General features: G+C 35.4%; 2 protein-coding genes across 5 annotated transcripts in view; both read left to right on the top strand.

Annotated features, from left to right (window-relative positions):
- SPAST (spastin) overlaps positions 1-5,430 on the top strand; it is a 52,811-nt gene extending 47,381 nt beyond the window's left edge. For both annotated transcript variants that reach the window (XM_030311353.1, XM_030311352.1), the window contains exons 16-17: positions 844-884; positions 4,017-5,430. In XM_030311353.1, the coding sequence (XP_030167213.1) occupies positions 844-884; positions 4,017-4,139 (164 nt within the window). In that variant the 3' untranslated portion in view covers positions 4,140-5,430. The remainder of the gene's footprint in view (positions 1-843; positions 885-4,016) is intronic.
- A 7,204-nt stretch (positions 5,431-12,634) lies between these two features.
- SLC30A6 (solute carrier family 30 member 6) overlaps positions 12,635-18,715 on the top strand; it is a 72,269-nt gene continuing 66,188 nt past the window's right edge. For all 3 annotated transcript variants that reach the window (XM_030311351.1, XM_030311348.1, XM_030311349.1), the window contains exons 1-2: positions 12,635-12,719; positions 16,637-16,723. In XM_030311351.1, the coding sequence (XP_030167211.1) occupies positions 12,717-12,719; positions 16,637-16,723 (90 nt within the window). In that variant the 5' untranslated portion in view covers positions 12,635-12,716. The remainder of the gene's footprint in view (positions 12,720-16,636; positions 16,724-18,715) is intronic.

Below are 18,715 nucleotides of genomic sequence, written 5' to 3'. Positions count from 1 at the left end.
AAAAAAAATAAAGGGAAAATGTTCTTTTCTGGTTTTGGGCTTTTTTCAACTTGAGTAATCTGATTATCACTTGAAATTAAAGTGTGTAAGAGAAGTTTTTACTTGTATTATTATTTGTTATCTTTTGAGGAATTGCTTTGTGTTGATTCCTATTTGTTGTTTCTGAAATACCGTTCTGATACCACTTTAGACTAGATATTCTCAGCTGCTTTTCCACAGCGGCATCGCAGTGGATGGGTGATGCTCTTAACTATGCACTCAGATTGCTGGCTGTGGTAATAAAATAGAACATGGAACATGCAGCTTCTAGAACACATCTCCTGCAGTGAGACAGTGTACTGACTCGGAATTGCTGCTTTGGAGCAAAATAAGTATAACCTTGAGAATATATTTTGAGATTCTGGCAAAGCATTCTAGTCAGACTCTTACTGCCAGAGGTACAAAATCTTGTTCAAATAGTGGACTCAAAACAGTAGCTAATATAAAAACCATTTGTATTTTTTCCAGAATGTTTAGCTATTAATTCGGAAGCAGACAGAAGCTGTTGGCTTAAAAAAAATAACCTAAAGCCTTTGTAAAGAACAAGTTGAATCTTTTAAGTTCAATCTCAAATTGGTAAAATTTATGACTCCTAGGCAATATGCAAAGAAATTGAATGCCTCCCAGTTACTCCTAAGAAGGAATGTTATTCTAAGCATTTATAAATTGTGCTTAATATTTGTGTCTTCCTTTTAATACAAATAATTATATCAAACATGTACTTTTAGATCATTTTCTTGGTTTTGCTTTCAGCAATTTAAACTTACAGACCTTTTTTTTAAGTGGCTGTCTTATATTTTACAGAACTGAAACCAGAACAAGTAAAGAATATGTCTGCCAGTGAGGTATACTGTTCTATAATTTTCTTTGCTCTGGTTCTCTATATTGTAAGACTTCTCTTTTGTCTGGATTTTTGTCTGTGATTTGGTTAGAAGCTAGAAAAAGTTCTTTGTTTCATTTCAAAATCTAGAGGCATATCAAATTACAGTCTCTTACAATGTTCTTTGGTAATGGACAAAAAATATTGTACATAGTCATTAGGTCATTTTCTATCAAATCATGTTATGTAACTACTAAACAGAAGAAAATCATAGAAAACTTGAGGATTTTACTCTTTGTAACAAGTTAATCCCTTCATATTCTATTAGTTTTTCAGTGTTTGTTTTCCTCCTTATAAAAACAATACCAATGTAATGTGATTCATTACAGTTTCTTAGTGTGATAGGCCCTCTTATGAGATGCTAACGCATTTCTTTTTTTTTTTTTTTTTTTAATGTTTATTTCTGAGAGAGAGGGAGACACAGAGTGCTAGTGGGGAGGGTCAGAGAGGGAGGGAGACACAGAATCCGAAGCAGGCTCCAGACTCTGAGCTGTCAGCACAGATCCTATCGTGGGGCTCGAACCCACCTGAGCCGAAGTCTGACGCTTAACCAACTGACCCACCCAGGCACCCCCATACTACATTGTTTTTTATTAGTACTGGTGTTGAATTAGACTATTCCAATGGCAAGAGCCTGAAAATACACGTATTTTTAAAATACCATGAATTCGTTCTGATGGAGTACATTTATTCCAGTATTACAGCATAATATCTACTTGAATTTTAATACCATACTTAAAAATATAACTTTATCCACTATTTAAAAATATATATGAACCTTATGTAAAAATCTTTTTAATGTTTATTCATTTTGAGAGAGAGAGAGACACAGAGTGCGAGTGGGGGAGGGTCAGACAGAGAGGGAGACGCAGAATCTGAAGCAGGCTCCGGGCTCTGAGCTGTCAGCCCAGAATCCAAGGCAGGGCTCGAACCCACCAATGGTGAGATCACAACCTGAGCCAAAGTTGGACACCTAACCGACTGAGCCACCAGGGCGCCCCATATGAACCTTATTTTAAACTAAATGTTAGGAACACTAAATTAAATATGAAACTACTGAATGAATTACAAGAAATAACATTACGGTACCTTTTGTGACCTTGTTATAAGTTTTGGTTCTGTATGTTTTATCCAGTTTATTTTTAATCTGATGGTTTTAGTATTAATTATTTGGTAGACTTTTAGCTGTTAGTTCCAAACTTATGAGTAAATATATATAGCATGCTTAAAGCAGACTGGCACTTACATAGTATCCTAGTATTCACAGTATCCATACAGAGACTTAGTTGTGTGTAATGTGTGGATACTATGTATCCATATGTAAGTGTCCATAGATTTAAAAATACATAAATACTTAATAATGGCATTTTGATATAGAAATTAAGGAAATCTATTTATCAGTCACATTTATGAGATGAGAGGAAAACAAGTAATTTGTTTTTTAAAATTGTATACTAGAATTTTGTAATTTTTTAAGTTTTATTTTTTTAAAGTTTACTCATTTATTTTGAGAGAGAGAGGGCACACATGTGAGTGAACATGAGTGGGGAGGGTCAGAGAGAGAGGGGGAGAGAGAGAATCCCAACCAGGCTTTGCACTGTCAGTGTAGAGCCCCACACGGGGCTTGATTTCACAAACTGGGAGATCGTGACCTGAGCCAAAATCAAGAGTCGGACACTTAACCGACTGAGCCACCCAGGTGCCCTAAGTATACTAGAATTTTATTTAGTACTACTTAATAACTAACTGTATTGTCAGGTACTGGTTTGTATACACACATTTAGGTGAGATGAACTCCATTTGACTTTCTAGTTTATAAGAATAGAAACAAATAATTGTATTGGAATTCTGTGTTTTTAAAAGTTAATGCTAAAAATTTGGGGTTATAATTCAGGGTATAATATACTTTGTTTTTAAAGCGCACAGTTTTGTATCCAGCTTAACTTTATTATTTCATTATTTTGTTAAGACATCTTTGCTATTTATTTTTCTCTTTCTCAAATTAGCTACCATTTGCTTTTCCTGTTGTATACATTTGTCTCTTACTAACTTCAAATATCATATATAAATTCCATATGTATATGTACACCATACTTTACAGTTCAATTAGAATTTCGTCAAAACCTTTAAAACCTTAATTTCTATAATAAATTTTATTCAGGAATATCATAGGTAATACATTTATCATCCTTCCACACTTTGGCCTTTAGGAAGAGCCAGTGTGTGTTTTATAGCTAAATAAGAAAACAAGTAGGGCTCATATAGTGATTATGTGGTAACAATATATCCTTTTACTTTTTGACTAAGATTAGGCTACAAGTTACAAATGTGGGTGATTTTCTCAATCTGTGCACATCAAGATATCAGAGCGTGCGTGAAGTATTTAGGTTGGGTTTTATAAGAGTCATAAAAAGAATATATATAAATATCCAGTTGACATTTTGTCTCAGATTCTCCTTTAACTTCTTTTTGGGCAAAATACACATGTATATACTACTGACAATTTTTAAAAATGGGTCGTTTCGTGCCAAGCTCCTTTTGGGTTTTAAAAATCTCTCAGTAGATACAGATACATGTTAACTCAGCATTGTTTTGGTCTACATTCTCATAGCCCATTAAAAAGGTCAGAAAATGAGACAAGAAATGTAAAAAGCAATATTTCCTTAAAGTCTCATGTGCTTCTTGTAAACCCTCTTTCCCTTTTCGATAAACATAGCATGAATTTAGCTAGTGAGTGAAACTTGAGAATTCTGAAGGGTGGGATTGTGATTCTTTTTTCTGCCTGTCTATATTTTGTCACATTTTGTATAATGAGTGTTTTCTGTTTTTAAAATGGGAAGATACTATGATTTAAAATGTTAATGCCTAAGAAGCTAAACACATATGTTAGTATAGCATTTTTGTAAGATTTCTTACATAGCAAACTTGCCTACCCTATAATAGGTAAAATAAGATGATTGGCGTGATTTTCTACGAATATATTTATATAGATTTATAACATTAATAAGCAATAGCATCATTACTTCAGTCCATCTTTGGGTTAACTACTGTGTACGTATTCATCATTTGTATCGTCGTGTGTTTTTTTAAAATCTAGATGAGAAATATTCGATTATCTGACTTCACTGAATCCTTGAAAAAGATAAAACGCAGCGTGAGCCCTCAAACCTTAGAAGCTTACATACGTTGGAACAAGGACTTTGGCGATACCACTGTTTAAGGAAAGACCTTCATAAGCCTGCAGAACGTTTTTGCTTTCGAAGAGAGTAACACACCATCTTCGTCGAATAGTTATCAGCTACAGAAATTCAGCCTAAGTTTACAGGACTTTTCAGAGTCTTACAATTACTTGTGCACCCCAGCAGATGAACCATACAACAAAGTTAAATAAAATATACAATGCAAATGGAGTATTTTGTTGAAGGCCTTCTTGCCTATGTTGCTAGTTATCCCAATGGGCACTGTAAGTTAGAGCACAACAAAAACTGATTCTGGTCTTCTTTACCAATATAATCATAATGTAAATAATAATTTGTATATTGTGTTGCAGATGAAAGTATTCCAGAGACAGTGAATGGTAGAAGACACAAGCGCCTTTGGTTGTTGTCTTCTGATGTCTTTTCTTAAAATAGTAATTTTTCTATTTCCTTTCCTACTGTTGTCTTTACTACAGATTAGAATACCAACACTCTAAGTTACTTTTTTTTTTCTTCCCTCTTTACAAATCCAGTGTGCCAAATGAAACTTCTTCCTATGTAACAGTAAAAGGAAAAAGTGTTTTGAAGGTTTTGTTTTTTTTTTTTTTTCCCATCAATCTACAGTCAGGATACAATTGCATTTTCACCTTTCTGTTACCTTGCTGCCAATTTAGAAAGCCATTTGTTGATAGCAACAAAGCAAATCTAGTAAAATAGAAAAGGAGAAGGTTAGAAGGTTTGAGTCACTCTGTCATACAACGTGTAGATCAGTCCTCGTGTGACCTGCAGTATTTTTTTCTAATATATTTGTCAGAAATCTATTGTAGACTGTTAATTTATTCCTAATGGAGTTTATTTTCTGCTAGATTTATTCTAATATTTAAGAAGGCCAATTTTAACTGCCGTAAAAGTGGTTCCTGTGTGAGAGAAGGGAAGTACTGAGAGCTAAGACGTTTCTAATTTATTGCTCATTGCTTTCTTACTGTTTACAGGATAATTATAAGCCAGTGGATCTACCATCTTTTATTCCTAATAATGATTAATCCCTTCAATGAAACTTTAAAAATTACTGAATTTTTATACATTGCGTACATTTTATAGGTTTCTTGTGCTCACTTTGTTAACTGAAAAGTTAGTCTGTTAATCTGCCTTTTGTTCCCCCAAAAATGTACAGTAATTCCGTTTCTTGTTTGTATAAGTATGCCTGGATTTTATTATAAAACTGTCATTGTAGGAAGTAGTGACTCATATCATGGCTTTTTAAATACTGTAATAAAGGCAAATGGATATTTGCCCTTAGTTTACTGGTTAAAAGTTTGTTTACAGAAATTTTCTTTGGTGCTTTTATGTAAGATGTCATGGGTGGAAAGAATAATTTTATAGTAGTAACAAAGATTTTTCATTTAGGAGAAACACCTTTGGTTTTGAAAGAATACATTAAAAACTTGCCCTGGCTAGATAAGAAGTTTATAATGAAAAACCTACATTTTCTTAAATTTCCTCTTCTTCCTGTCAAGGATTTATGTAAATATAGAAGATGTATCATTTCTTAAGATAATATACTATTTGTAGCTGTAATTTACATGTCTCTTCTAATCATGACCTTAGAACTCCCTAGGTAACAGAAGTGAGGCTTGGGATAAATAGAAAAAAAAATTTTTTTTAAGCCAGAACCATGCCTATTTTCAGTCGTATGTTCTATCTTTTTAAGGTCTCAAACATTAAAGCATCAATTATAAAATCTTGATAATAAAAGATGATGCAATATACATACCTGATGACAAGAATTGGGAATATCCAAAGTTAAGACATTTTCAATAAAGCTCATAAAATTTCACTTTGTATTTTCATTTAAATAAAGGATTAGCATTATTCATATGTGAATAACTGTTCAGTCATATTAAAGATCTGTGTGCTTCAAGCCCAGCTTTTAAAATATAATCTTTAAAATTATCATGATTCTACCTGCAGTAATTTAATGTAGCTCACTATTTTTATTGGAATAGTTTTTATGTAACAAAGATTTCAAATATTAAAAGGTAGACAAGTTAATATTGTCATAAACACTAAGAATATATTATTGTATGAATAACCATACAGTATAGAAATTATTTACTTCCCTGACTAAGTCTGAAGAGCTTAGAGCTAGAGACCTACTTTCTATGACTACTATGACCAAGTTTATTTTAAGCGTTTTTTGTTTTTTTTTTCATAGAAGGATCAGTGAAAATAAGATAATGATTTAATAGTAGGTGTAAGGAATCAGTCTGGTCATTTTCGATAAAGATAGAAGTTGTCGAGACTTTCTGAATTAATATTAGATTGTGACCTTTTGGGTTCTGCATTGAGCTCTGTGTCATATTAACGTCATGAAAGGTAATGCTTTAAAACATTCAGCTTTGGTGTGCTCAGGTTAACATGGCAGAGTTTTATAAACTACATTAAAACTTACTGATGTACAGGACTTTGAGCTAGGGGAAAAAGCAGTACTGTCTTTCCAGATAACTTAAGGGTAAAAAGCTTATTCTTTTTTATTTTTTTTAATGTTTTTATTTATTTTTGAGAGACAGTGCAAGTGGGGGAGGGGCAGAGAGCAAGGGAGACCCAGAATCTGAAACAGGCTCTAGGCTCTGGGCTTTCAGCACAGAGCCCAATGCAGGGCTCAAACCCACAAACTGCAAGATCCTGATCTGAGCTGAGCCAAAGTCGGACGCCCAACTGACTGAGCCAGCCAGGCAACCCAGGTAAAAGCGTATTCTAAGTCAGTCTACCCACTGAGGTTATTAGATTTCTGACTGCTTTGTGCTTGGGAAGAAGTGGAGGAAAAGCAGCTACTAGCATTCCAATGTAAGTAAATATGCAGCAGTCTTTGTTTATAGGCTAGAATTCTTTATATTTTGTACAAAAATGAATTCTTAAAAAAAATTTTTTAACGTTTATTTTTGAGACAGAGAGAGACAGAGCATGAATGGGGGAGGGTCAGAGAGAGGGAGACACAGAATCTGAAACAGGCTCCAGGCTCTGAGCTGTCAGCACAGAGCCTGACGCGGGGCTCGAACTCACGGACCATGAGATCATGACCTGAGCCGAAGTTGGCCGCTTAACCGACTGAGCCACCCAGGTGCCCCCAAAATGAATTCTTTTGGTAGAATGAGCCTTTTACAGGTTGGTTTTTGACCCTTAAGTCAAAGGATTTTCCTTGAAATGCTTCAAATTTTAATTTGGTCTTTTGTACTTTTCTTCAGAAAAAAAAAAATGAATTAGGTTCAGCTGCATAAAGTGGGTTTTTATCCTAATGGAGTGGAAATAAATGATAAATTTTATTTTGCCTTTAACTTGTTTATTTGAAATGTGAGTTTCAGAGGTTGCAGTCTAGCAGTAGCTTGTATTGGACTAACTCTTGCCAATAATTATAAACTGAATATAAAAAGCAATAATTAGAAGACTCTAGAGAGCAAGCAGAAATAGGCAGAAATGGACAAAATCATGTACTAGAAGAGATCCACATTAACTAGCTTTTGCCCCAAGGGCAATTTCCAGTTTGTGCACTGTGCTTAGAAATAGACCTTCAAGTAGAATGTAATAGTCTTTCTGGGCTGAGGGGACATTTGGGGCTTGTAGAACAGCTGGAAATTAGGAGAGAAATCTTGAAGAGAATTTCAGAACTATAAGCCCTAGAATATGCCTACAAATTTCTTTCAAATCCTTAGTGAACTCCAAAATTGTACCTGTGCGGTATAATAGTGAAACCTAGCAGAAAGCAATAGTTGAAGTCTAACGAGCTGTAGAGAAGAAGTAGCTGCCAGGGGAATACAAAGTTCGAAAATTTCCACTAAGAGACGTTTAGTCAGTATTTTGGTTTCCCATTGAAATCCAAAAAGGACCATAATAAGGAGAAAGCACAGCATCCTAGACCTAAGGACCATACTTTTGTTAGGACTATGGGCAAAAGGATAAACTCACTGTAACAAAGTTTAAAATAAAGCTTTCACAGCATCAAGATTATCCATTGGTAATTTAACAGCTAGCCAGAAAAAAAACACATTTTAGAAGAAAATAAAATCCAGAGTCCTCACAACATATCCACAAAGTCCAGTACACAATAAAAAATCATACAAAGAAAAAAATCCATAATCAATATAAAATATGTAGAAGCAAATGCAGAGATGACCCACAGGTTGGAATTAACACAGTTATTTTAAAACAGTTTTAATACTTCTTAAAGAATAGGGAAAAAAGATGGATGAACAGATTAGGATTTTCAGTGGAGAAATAGAAGTTAAAAACCAAATGGAAAGTCTGGTAATGAAAAGTAAAAATCTGAAATGAAATCTATAGTATCTGAAATAAATTTCACTGGATGGGCTTCAGAGTAAACTGGACACAGCAGAAGGAAGACCCCCAGAAGACAAGCCAATATAATTACAAATTCAAGCACAGAGGAAGGAAAAAAAGAAATAGCAAAGGTTTCATACCTGTGGGACAATATCAATCTTTTTGTTTTACTTTATTTTTAATTCGTGTGTCATTTTTGTTTTACATATTTTTATTTAAATTCTAGGTTATTTAACATATAGTGTAATATTGGTTTCAGGAGTAGGGGAAAATATCAGTCTAATTACCTCTGGTTTGAGGATCGAAAAGTAGAGGAGAGGAAGAGAATGGGGCAAAAGAAACATTTGAAGCAGTCATACCTAAAGTTGCCCTCGATTTGTTGAAAGACATCAACTTACAGATACCAAAAGTTCAGTGAACCCCAAGAAGAATAAATACAACAAAGATCATATCTGGATACATCAGATTGCAAAAAATAAAAAAAGCAAAATATTTTATAAGCTGCCAAGGAGAGGAAATGATATTACACTCAAACCATCATTGACCCCAGAATATAGACTAACCAAAATGATACATGGACAAGACAGGGAATGTCCTCACGGAAGCCAGGATAACCAAGGCACAATTTTGACAAGTCACTTTTTCAACAATTGATTGCCAGTCTAATGGGAACTTCCATGTTAGGTCTTAGAACTGGCTAGGATTGAATTGAGGTTTAGCAGTTTATACTCCACATCTGTTTCCTTTGGAACAGTCCCTTATACATTAAATAATATGTGAACAAAACACATGCAACGAGACTTTATACTACAGATAATAGCAAAAGAGCTGGAAGGAGAATAAGGTTAACAGCAAAAATATTTCAAAATAAAAAGCCTGATGACATTTTATACAAAGATCTAGGTCTAATTACAAAATAGTATGCCTCCAAACTAAAGGACTAATTACTCAATAAACCCGTTTCTTTGTTTCCTACTTTGTTGAGTGTTTTTCCAAGTAGGGGTGTTGGATTTGTCAAATGCTTTTTCTTCCTGCATCTATTGAGATGACCATGTGATTATCTGTCCTTTATTATTATGGCATATCACACTGATTTTCATATGTTGAACCAACTTTTCATTCCTGTGATAATTCCACTCATTCCTGGTATAGATTCATTTTATATGTTGGTGGATTCATTTTGCTATTTTGTTGAGGTTTTTGCATCCATATTCACACAGAATGTTGGTCTGTAGTTCTTGTCTTTGTCTAGTTCTGGTATCAAGGGTAACTCTGGCTTTGTAGAAGGAACTGGAGAGTGTTCCTCCTATTTTGGGGGAAGAGTTTGTGAATGGTTGGTGCTAATTCTTTAAATATTTGGTAGAATTCACCAGTAAAACCATCTTTGCCTGAGCTTTTCTTGTGTAAAGTTTTTTTTTTCTTTTTTTCTTTTTTAATTTTTTAACATTATTATTTTTGAGACAGAGAGAGACAGAGCATGAACGGGGGAGGGTCAGAGAGAGGGGGAGACACAGAATCTGAAGCAGGCTCCGTGCTCTGAGCTGTCAACACAGAGCCCGACGCAGGGCTCGAACTCACGAACCGCGAGATCATGACCTGAGCCGAAGTCAGATGCTTAACTGACTGAGCCACCCAGGCGCCCCAGGTTTTTTTTTCTTTAATTATAAATTCAATATTTTGTTAATGTCCTAATTGAATTTTCTATTTTTCTTGAGTCTGTTTCATACATTGTGTCTTTATAGAAATTAGTCCATTTCATCTAGGTTATCTAATTTGTTGGCATACAATTGTTTATAATATTCCCTTATTATCCTCTTTATTTCTGCAAAACCAATAGTAAATGTCTTCTTTCTTTCCTGATTTTATTAATTTGAGTCTTCTCCTTTTCTTGGTCAGTCTAGGTAAAGCTATGCCAATTTCATTGATCTTTTCAAAGAACCAATTTTGGTTTTGTTTAGTTTTTTATTTTTCTATTCTCTACTTATGTATTTCCTCTCCAAGCTTTATTAGTTACTTCCTTTTGTTTGCTTGGTTTGCACTTACTATGATGGAAAGTTAGTTTATTGATTTGAGATCTTACCTCTTTTTAAAATATAGGCATTTATAGCTATAAATTTCCACCTACAGCTTTTGCTATATCCAGTACATTTTGTATGTTGAATTTTCATTTTCATTCAGGTCAGTGTGTTTTCAAAGTTCTCTTGAGATTTTTTCTTTGACCTACTGACTTAAAGACTATGTTTTTTAAATTTCCACAAGATGTGAAAATCCCAAATTTCCTGTAGTTTTGGATTTTTAATTTCATTCCAGTATGTCTGGAGAACATATTTTCTATTTTAATCCTTTTAAATTTTTTGAAAAATGTTTTATGACCTAACATATGTACTATCCTGGAAAATGCTTCAGATGCACCTGAGAAGAATGTGTATTCTGCTGTTACTGGATGGTGTATTCTAGAGATATATTAGGTCTAATAGGTATATAGTATTGCTCAAGTCTTCTGTTTCATTGTTGATCTCCTGTATAGTTCTTTCCTATGATTTTATACCCAATTCCCTGTAGTATATCTTCTTTTTTAAAATAGCTTGAGAGATTTCTTTATGCTACATTTACACCCTGTTATACTCATCACTGAGGAATTATGTACGTTAAGGCACATGCCTATGATTGAATTTTTTAAGGCCAGTAATACAAAATTCTGGAAAAATTAAGATACAAGAGAAAGAAAAGTCAGAATACATCCTTACACAAACAGTACAATATGTACTGTTTGATTCCAATTTTGTTTTTAAAAAGACTGTAAAGAAACTTCAAAAATCAATGATTTGCTACTGTGTAAATGAAGCAATAACATCCTAACTGTCTTCCTGCTTCTAATCTTGTCAGGAGTAGTTAGCACAGAGAACAGGTAAGGCTTAGAACTAAGTTGTATCCTACAGAATTCCAGCTTTGTTAGTAAGTGTGTGACCTTGGCACACAATTTTCCAAGCAGGGATTAAAATAGTATCTGTATCAAATGGCTGTTATGGGATTAAATGAGCTAATACATGTTAAACGCTTAGAATGGTGCCTACCACATAAGTGCTTAGTAAATGTTGGCTCTTATCATCCACCTCCAGTCCAGTCTCCATATCACAGTGTAAAGGTCGCTCCCTTGTTAAAACCCTCCACCAGCTTCCTGTTTAAGCAAAAAACAACAATCCCCTTACCCCTAAGTTAGAAATTCCTGCTTCATCTGACCCATTTACCATTTAGATCTCTTCATTTCTTCCCCTCAAGCACAAAGCTCCAGACATACTGTCTTCTTTCAGTTCTGAAACACTCCTGCTTGTTTTTGACTTAGGCACAACGGCTTCTTTATCCTGCCTTGAATAATCTTCGCAGAAAGACTTTTTGTCTTTCAGAAGTCAAATTTTATTTCCTTTCTCTGACTACTATAAATGAGCTACTCAATCACACTTTGTAGCATGACTCTATTAATTTCCTTGTTTCAAGCCAGCTCAACCAGGGCTGAACCCATGACCTGGAGATCAAGACCTGAGATGAGATCAAGAGTCAGATACCCAACCAATTGTAGGACTCAGGGCTCTACCCCACCTCACCTCATAACTCTATTTTTACATGACACTATCAATATATTAAACATTGTTTTCTCCCTACTTGTTTTGTGTCTTCTTACTAGTATATAATTTTCATAAGACTATTTCCTGATACTTATGTGCTGGATACTCAATCGTTATCAAACTATTTATTTCCTGTATTCTATAATATTACTTCCGTATAAAATTAATTGTATGTCATTTAGTGTTTTAGGAAATAGAACACGATATTCCTGTAATTAGTCTGAGTTCAAATTCAACTACTACAGAGACCCAGATGTACGCCTCTGGGCAAGCTTCTTGCTCTTTCCGGCTTCCTCAAATGGAATACTATTTATTTCACAAGGTATTGCAAAAAAATTAATCACGTAACATAAAAATGTTTAGCACTAGTGAAAATTGCCAGCATTAGAAATAAATGCCAAAGTCTCCTTGACTTTAGCTCTCTACTCCACCTAAGCCTCGGTAGGGTCGCTCTAAGCCTCTACGTTCACCTCTATAGAACTCAGGGGCAACCCAGGAGGGGGCGGGAACAAGAGGTCCATGCACGCACTTCCGCCCCCGCGTCTCTCTCAGCCAATCGGCCTCTGATACCCCACCCCTTCCGCTCTAGGGAAAAACTAGCTCCCAGGTCGTCTTCCGGCGGGAGCTGTGCTGCTCCTTATCATGGTGAGTTGGCTGGGGGCGTGAGGGCTTCTGTCGTAGGTGATTCCTCTTATCTTTTCTCAACCTGAAGCGGCCTTGACATGCCTCAGCTGCCCAGAGGAGGGGGTCCTCGAAGTTGCCCTCCGGCGTCCGGGGAGAAGCGGCTGACGTCCGAAGCATTCCCCCTAGAGTTCTGATCCCCCTTCGCTCCCTCACCCCCGTTCCTTAGACGCTCGGGATCCCAGCCCTGCTCGAGGCCGAGTTTCCAATTCTTAGCAAGTTTGACTTTCCCCTGCCGAGATTTACTTGCTATAGAAATAAGTCTCCACTGGCGTCAGCGACTACCCCAGCAAAAGATATGAAAACAAGTCCCCAGCAACAGCGACCCTATTTAGTGAGGCTTATATCAGTGACAACACTATTGGCCTTAATATGAATAGGGTACTGAGACTGACGCCCCACTGTGCAACTTGGCTTTATGAGTGCCTGATGCAGCTTTCAAAAGGCCAGTGACTGGAGAAAGTCCAGGTGTTGGTAAAACGTCTTTGGTGCACTTTTCCCCGGCGTTTGTAGATTCCAGTATACCTTATGGTTTGGGGGATGTGATGTTTATCTAAAGGGGTTTTGTAAGAGAAATTAGTCTCGTTATGCCTTTAGAAATCAGTGTATGGCTCTCCGAATTTTATTAAAAGATATATTGATTGTAACTTTAGCGTCAAAAGAGGTATGCACCATTTTATCTAAAAAATTCATGGATTTTCTTACTGATAGACTACGGAGGAGAAAAGGACCACGTTTCAGTGTGCCTAAGCCATTGTTACTCTAAGTCTTTTTCCTTGAGTGGGTATGGTCGATAAAATGTTTTATTTGTACTTATTTTTTTTCTGCAAATTTTCTGTAATCCCTCTTTTACACACAGAAAGTGGGTAAAAGTTTACTTTTGGGATCTACACCAAATAGCCTTCGAGCTCCTTTCTTCAGAATACTCAGCACTGTGTAGCCAGAATTAAGTTTATAAATTTGACCATGCTACTCCCTTGCTCACTCGATAAATCCTTCCATTCCCACGCCGCATAATCCTCAAGATAAAGTCCTGTTTGCCACGGCATACCAACCTGTTGTCAAGCTTCTTTATAGCCTCTTTTGCATATACTTATATTCTTGTCCGGTCACAGTGAACAGCTTGCAGATCATGCTCTAAGGATTAGGCCTTTGCACCTAACTTGTGCATGCTCTTCTGCGGAAATCATTGATCCTCTCACTACTCATTATTATCAGTGTAATCCTTTACATGTCCTTTAGTCTCTCATGAGCCTTCTGCCCTGTCTCCAGATTCTGTTAGTCACCTCCTTCATGGTCCCATGATAACTTGGTGCTAATTACCAATAACATCTGGCCCTTAACAGACTGTTAAAATTGTGTATTCAGGTGTGTTTCTCACTTCCTAGACTGTAAGCTCTTTGAGAGCAGGACCTCTGTATTCACTCTGGTATTCCCAGAGCCTTGTAACAGTGCCTGGCCCAGAAGAGGTTTTTCAATATAAACCTGTTTTATAAAACACCAAATAAATATCTATGGCACTAAATTTTTATGCTTGAAACATTAGTAATACAGGAAAATAGTAGCATTTAAGGTATTATATGCAAAGCACAGTGCTAGCTTAGAAAATGTAAAGGAAATAATAGCCCTTGTCATTAGTGAAGTTACCAAAAAATTAACTTCAGTGCAAGATGACAAGATGAAAGCTATCCTCTGGTTCATTACAAAGCAAGTGGCATAAAAAACAGTATCGTTTGGAATAATCTAGGAAGGCTTCATATAGAAAGTCACCCATGAAACGGTGCTTTGTGCCTTACTCCATCACTCTGAATCTACTTTTCATTACTCTCCTTTGAATGAGGAAACAGAGGTCAAGTAACTTGCCAGGTATTACAGGGCTGTTAGAGCTTGGGTTAGACAAGTCTGGCCTTTGCATTCTAGAGTGTTAACCATCATGAGACAGGGGTACACCAGTTTAGTTTGAGTTGATTTCCTACCTGAAGCAAGAGGTAAAGCTGGAAAGAAACTGAGGCTAGGTCATTGAAAGCATTGAATTTCAGATTGTAAAATTAGGAGTTTATCTTGATAGCAGTGGACAGCCAATGTAATTTTGGAAAAAGTGACATGAATTTAGGATTTTCGTGGGTTCTTACCTCTTTTAGCTAATATCAGAATGGCATCAGAAATGGCCCTGCCTTTTAAAAACCTTATTGTCTCAAGCTAAAACTTAAGTTAAAGTAACTTAAATAATTTAAAGTGGGATGAAGGTAGAAGATAACAGTATTAAGCAGAATTTATTTTGGGACAAAATAACTGACATATAACTCATTAAGAATAGGGTATATTCATTAACATTAACATTCATTAGCATTTCAAATGAAAGTAGCATGTTGTTCCTTTTCACCTGAAGTAAGTTTGCAAAGCCTTAGAGTTACACACACACTGGTCTTTATTCGGATAGCAAAATCAGTAACACTTTGTTCTAATGCTTTATTTTTATATTTTAAAGTCTGTTTCACTTAAAAATTTTTTTATTATGGAAATTTTCAAACATAGGAAAGTAAAGTATAATGGGCCCCCGTGTAGCCATCACTTGGCCTCAACGATTATCAACATTCTGTTTTTTTATGCCAGATTTCTAGTGGCTCAACCTTATTTTTTGCCTCTTCTGAGTCTCAACCTAATGTAACTAATGACATGTCTGAGTTTTGAAGGATGGGATATATCTTTTTTTTATATAACTACTGAGATGTTCCCAGATGCTAACTGTGGGAAAATCATACCTGTGCTTGAGTTGAATCTGAGTTTTCCTCACTTTAAGTCTGTTAACATTCAGTTCCACTGCTTTCTGTGGAGTTTAAGTGTTTAAGTCAAAGCAGCCAGTGGTAATGAGGTAGAAATGTAGTATGGTTGTTAATGGTGATCATGGCCTTACCATCTAGGAAAGCATTTTGCTAAAATTAAAATCCAAATAAATATTTAAGTACATGGCACTTAGCAATCAAATTATTGTACATGACCCACTGAAAATTGTGAAAGACTTTTTTTTATCCCTAGAAACAATACTCTGCTTTTGGAATAATAATTAAAAATTATTTTTTCCACAGTTTGTCTTTCCTCCCAGAGTTGTCTTTGTTTTTATTTTCATAGGGTATATATTCCCAAGATAGTGATGAAATCATACATCCATAAATTTCTTCAAGTACGCGATAGTTTTGTGTTTTAACTTTAACAGAATAAAAAATCAAAGTAAGAAATATAGTAAGGATCCAACTTAATTTTCCCAAGAAACCATGTATTGAGTAGCTTTTATTTTCTCCTGCTGATGTTGGATACTGCTTTAGTCATAAAACAGTTTCCCATATGTGCTTAAACTCTCCTTCATGCTAAGGTTTCCTATACTTGAGTGACAAATTCTAGTCTCCAGTTAACATTTCTTCTCTTGCTAACCCCACCATCATGCCTTTTCTCTACTGGACCCATACTGTGAACTAACGAGGACTACAGAGGCTAGCCAGGATGCTAGATACTTTGCCTAAGACAGAACCTCTTGATTAGGTAAATGTAATATTTATTTGCAGCAGAGCTGTTTGGCAAATGGTTTGCTTTTCTGGTTCAAAATTACCTAATCCACTTAAAAATAAAAGAGTATAGTCTGGTACTAAAATGCCTGGGTTTGAATTCCTTTTCAGTCAGTTGTTAGCAATGTCCCCTTGGACAATTTACTAAAAATTGTTTCCAGCTCATAGATGATTGTGAGAGTTAAATAGATTATTATAAAGTGGTTAGAATAATTGCCACATACTGAGTGTTCAGTAAATGTTACCATTATATCGCATCACAGGATATGAAAAAGATTACATGCTTAAATGCTGATTTGTTTATTTTTGTTTATTTTAAAGGGGACAATTCATCTCTTTAGAAAACCACAGAGATCTTTTTTTGGCAAGTTACTACAGGAATTTAGACTTGTAGCAGCTGACCGAAGGGTAAGTTATTTATTAACTCTATTTTTAATCATTGCACAGACAACATAATGACATTGAAAAAGATCATTTTTCAGGTACAAAGAAATTACTCTTGATCCCACCACACTGGTTTTGTTTTTAAGTAAACTCTACACCCAATGTGGGATTTGAACTCAACAACCCTGAGATCAAGAGTCACATGCTCTACTGACTGAGTCAGCCAGGCACCCCCCACACTGTTTTCATTTTTTTATGTTGGATAAGCAATTTTTTTAAAGTAATCTCTGTGCCCAGTGTGGGGCTCTAACGCACAACCCCAAGATCAAGAGTTGCATGCTCTACCAACTGAGTGAGCCAGACACCCCTGAATAAGCACATTTTTAATGTAAAAGTATAGTATTTTCATACACAGTTGTTTGCTTGGGAGGAAGCTAGGCTTCAGTTAAGGTTCTTATTCTAATTCTAATGAGTGTTAAAGATAAATTATTTTGTGATTGCCTTTTATTTATTTTTTTCAGCATCTCAACTTTATTTTTTACCTTTTTTTTTTTTTTTACAAATCTAATAGGTGTAGTTTGAAGCCATGTTTACTTATTTTTATTGTATGGAAAGAAAAATAATTTATGCTTTGATACTGTAAGTAAAAAGATAATTGGTTTGATCTCAGGGTTGTGAATTCAAGCCCCATATTGGTCACCAATATAGACCTAGTTTTGTTTTCATTGTTCTTGTTATTGTGTAAATTATACTGTAAGCTCCCTGAGGACAGTGACTGTATCTTATTTTGTCCACTTTTTAATAAAAGTACAAAATAAGCAATAAATATGTGAAGAATTTCAAATACACCTAGCTTCACTGGAACATAAGTAAACCAGTGATATTGGCCATGTATTGTGATACTCGACTAGAGACTCTGTTCTTTGTTTGTTATCACTGTATCTTCTGTTTGCTAAAACCTTGGAATATAGGCAGAACTCAATAATTCTAATATTTGCAAATAGTATACTGCTGTGGTTGTTAAACTTAAAGAGCCAAAGGTAGGAAATTCATCTGCTACTTGTGTGTCTAGTCCATTTAGGATGATCTTTTGAAACAGATAAGTAGAACTTTATAATGTTCTGTGGAAAGCAACCACATTACAGAAGTAAACAGGAAACTCCTGAACCATATACAGTACACCACGGAATTGGTAGTAGGAACAAAACTGATCTAGGAACACCTACATTGTGCAGATAACTCTATCATAACTTAAATCTTACAAGATGTACCCTAGCTCGTCTCTTTTTACTACTACTCCTATCTTAGTTCTTGGTAATTTCTTATAAAGAAGATCCTTACCTCTCAGTTCCTTACTTCCTTACCACAAATAATCTTGTCATACATCCCTTCCAACTATCCACTTCTGTGATCATACTACAGACATTATCATTTATAATAGCTAAAACTGCCTGTTGTCTCATTTTCAAGCATTTCACTCATAGTTACCATCTGTCTTTCCAGTTCACTCCTTGTATTACCCCAATTCCAGTAATTGTTCAGTCTTACTAGGATCTCTAATCCATTGACTGCCATCCTTTCACTATTTTTTACTTCTCTTATCCTCATTTGCTTACTTATCCAGTTTAGATTCTTTGGTTCATCATTATCAATTTCATGCATATGTCTTAAACTCCTTTGTGCCCTCCTTCCATCTGTCTCTCATCCTCTGATACTTTCTGCAAATCCTTAACATCATTAAGTTTACTTTCCTCCTACTCTGTGGCTGCACCCAATTGAATGTAGCCTAAGAGAAACATGGTGACTGGTCTGATTTTAAATTCATGGTCAAGTATGCCATGAGAGCTGCCCATTCTATATTTTTTAGTTCATTCACTTTTCCATTTTTCTAGATGGTTATTTCAACCCATTTTCTTTCACTTCTGTCCTCAAACTTCCAAAACCTTATTCATCCTCACTCTGACCTATTGGTCTTGCTTCCTGTTTCACTAAAGGAAAAGAAGTAATCAGAAAATG

This window comes from Lynx canadensis, chromosome A3 (genome assembly GCF_007474595.2).
Source record: "Lynx canadensis isolate LIC74 chromosome A3, mLynCan4.pri.v2, whole genome shotgun sequence".
In the NCBI taxonomy this organism is placed as follows: Eukaryota; Metazoa; Chordata; class Mammalia; order Carnivora; family Felidae; genus Lynx; species Lynx canadensis.
Note: the sequence above shows the minus strand (reverse complement) of the source record. Positions and strands in the feature narration are given on the sequence as shown.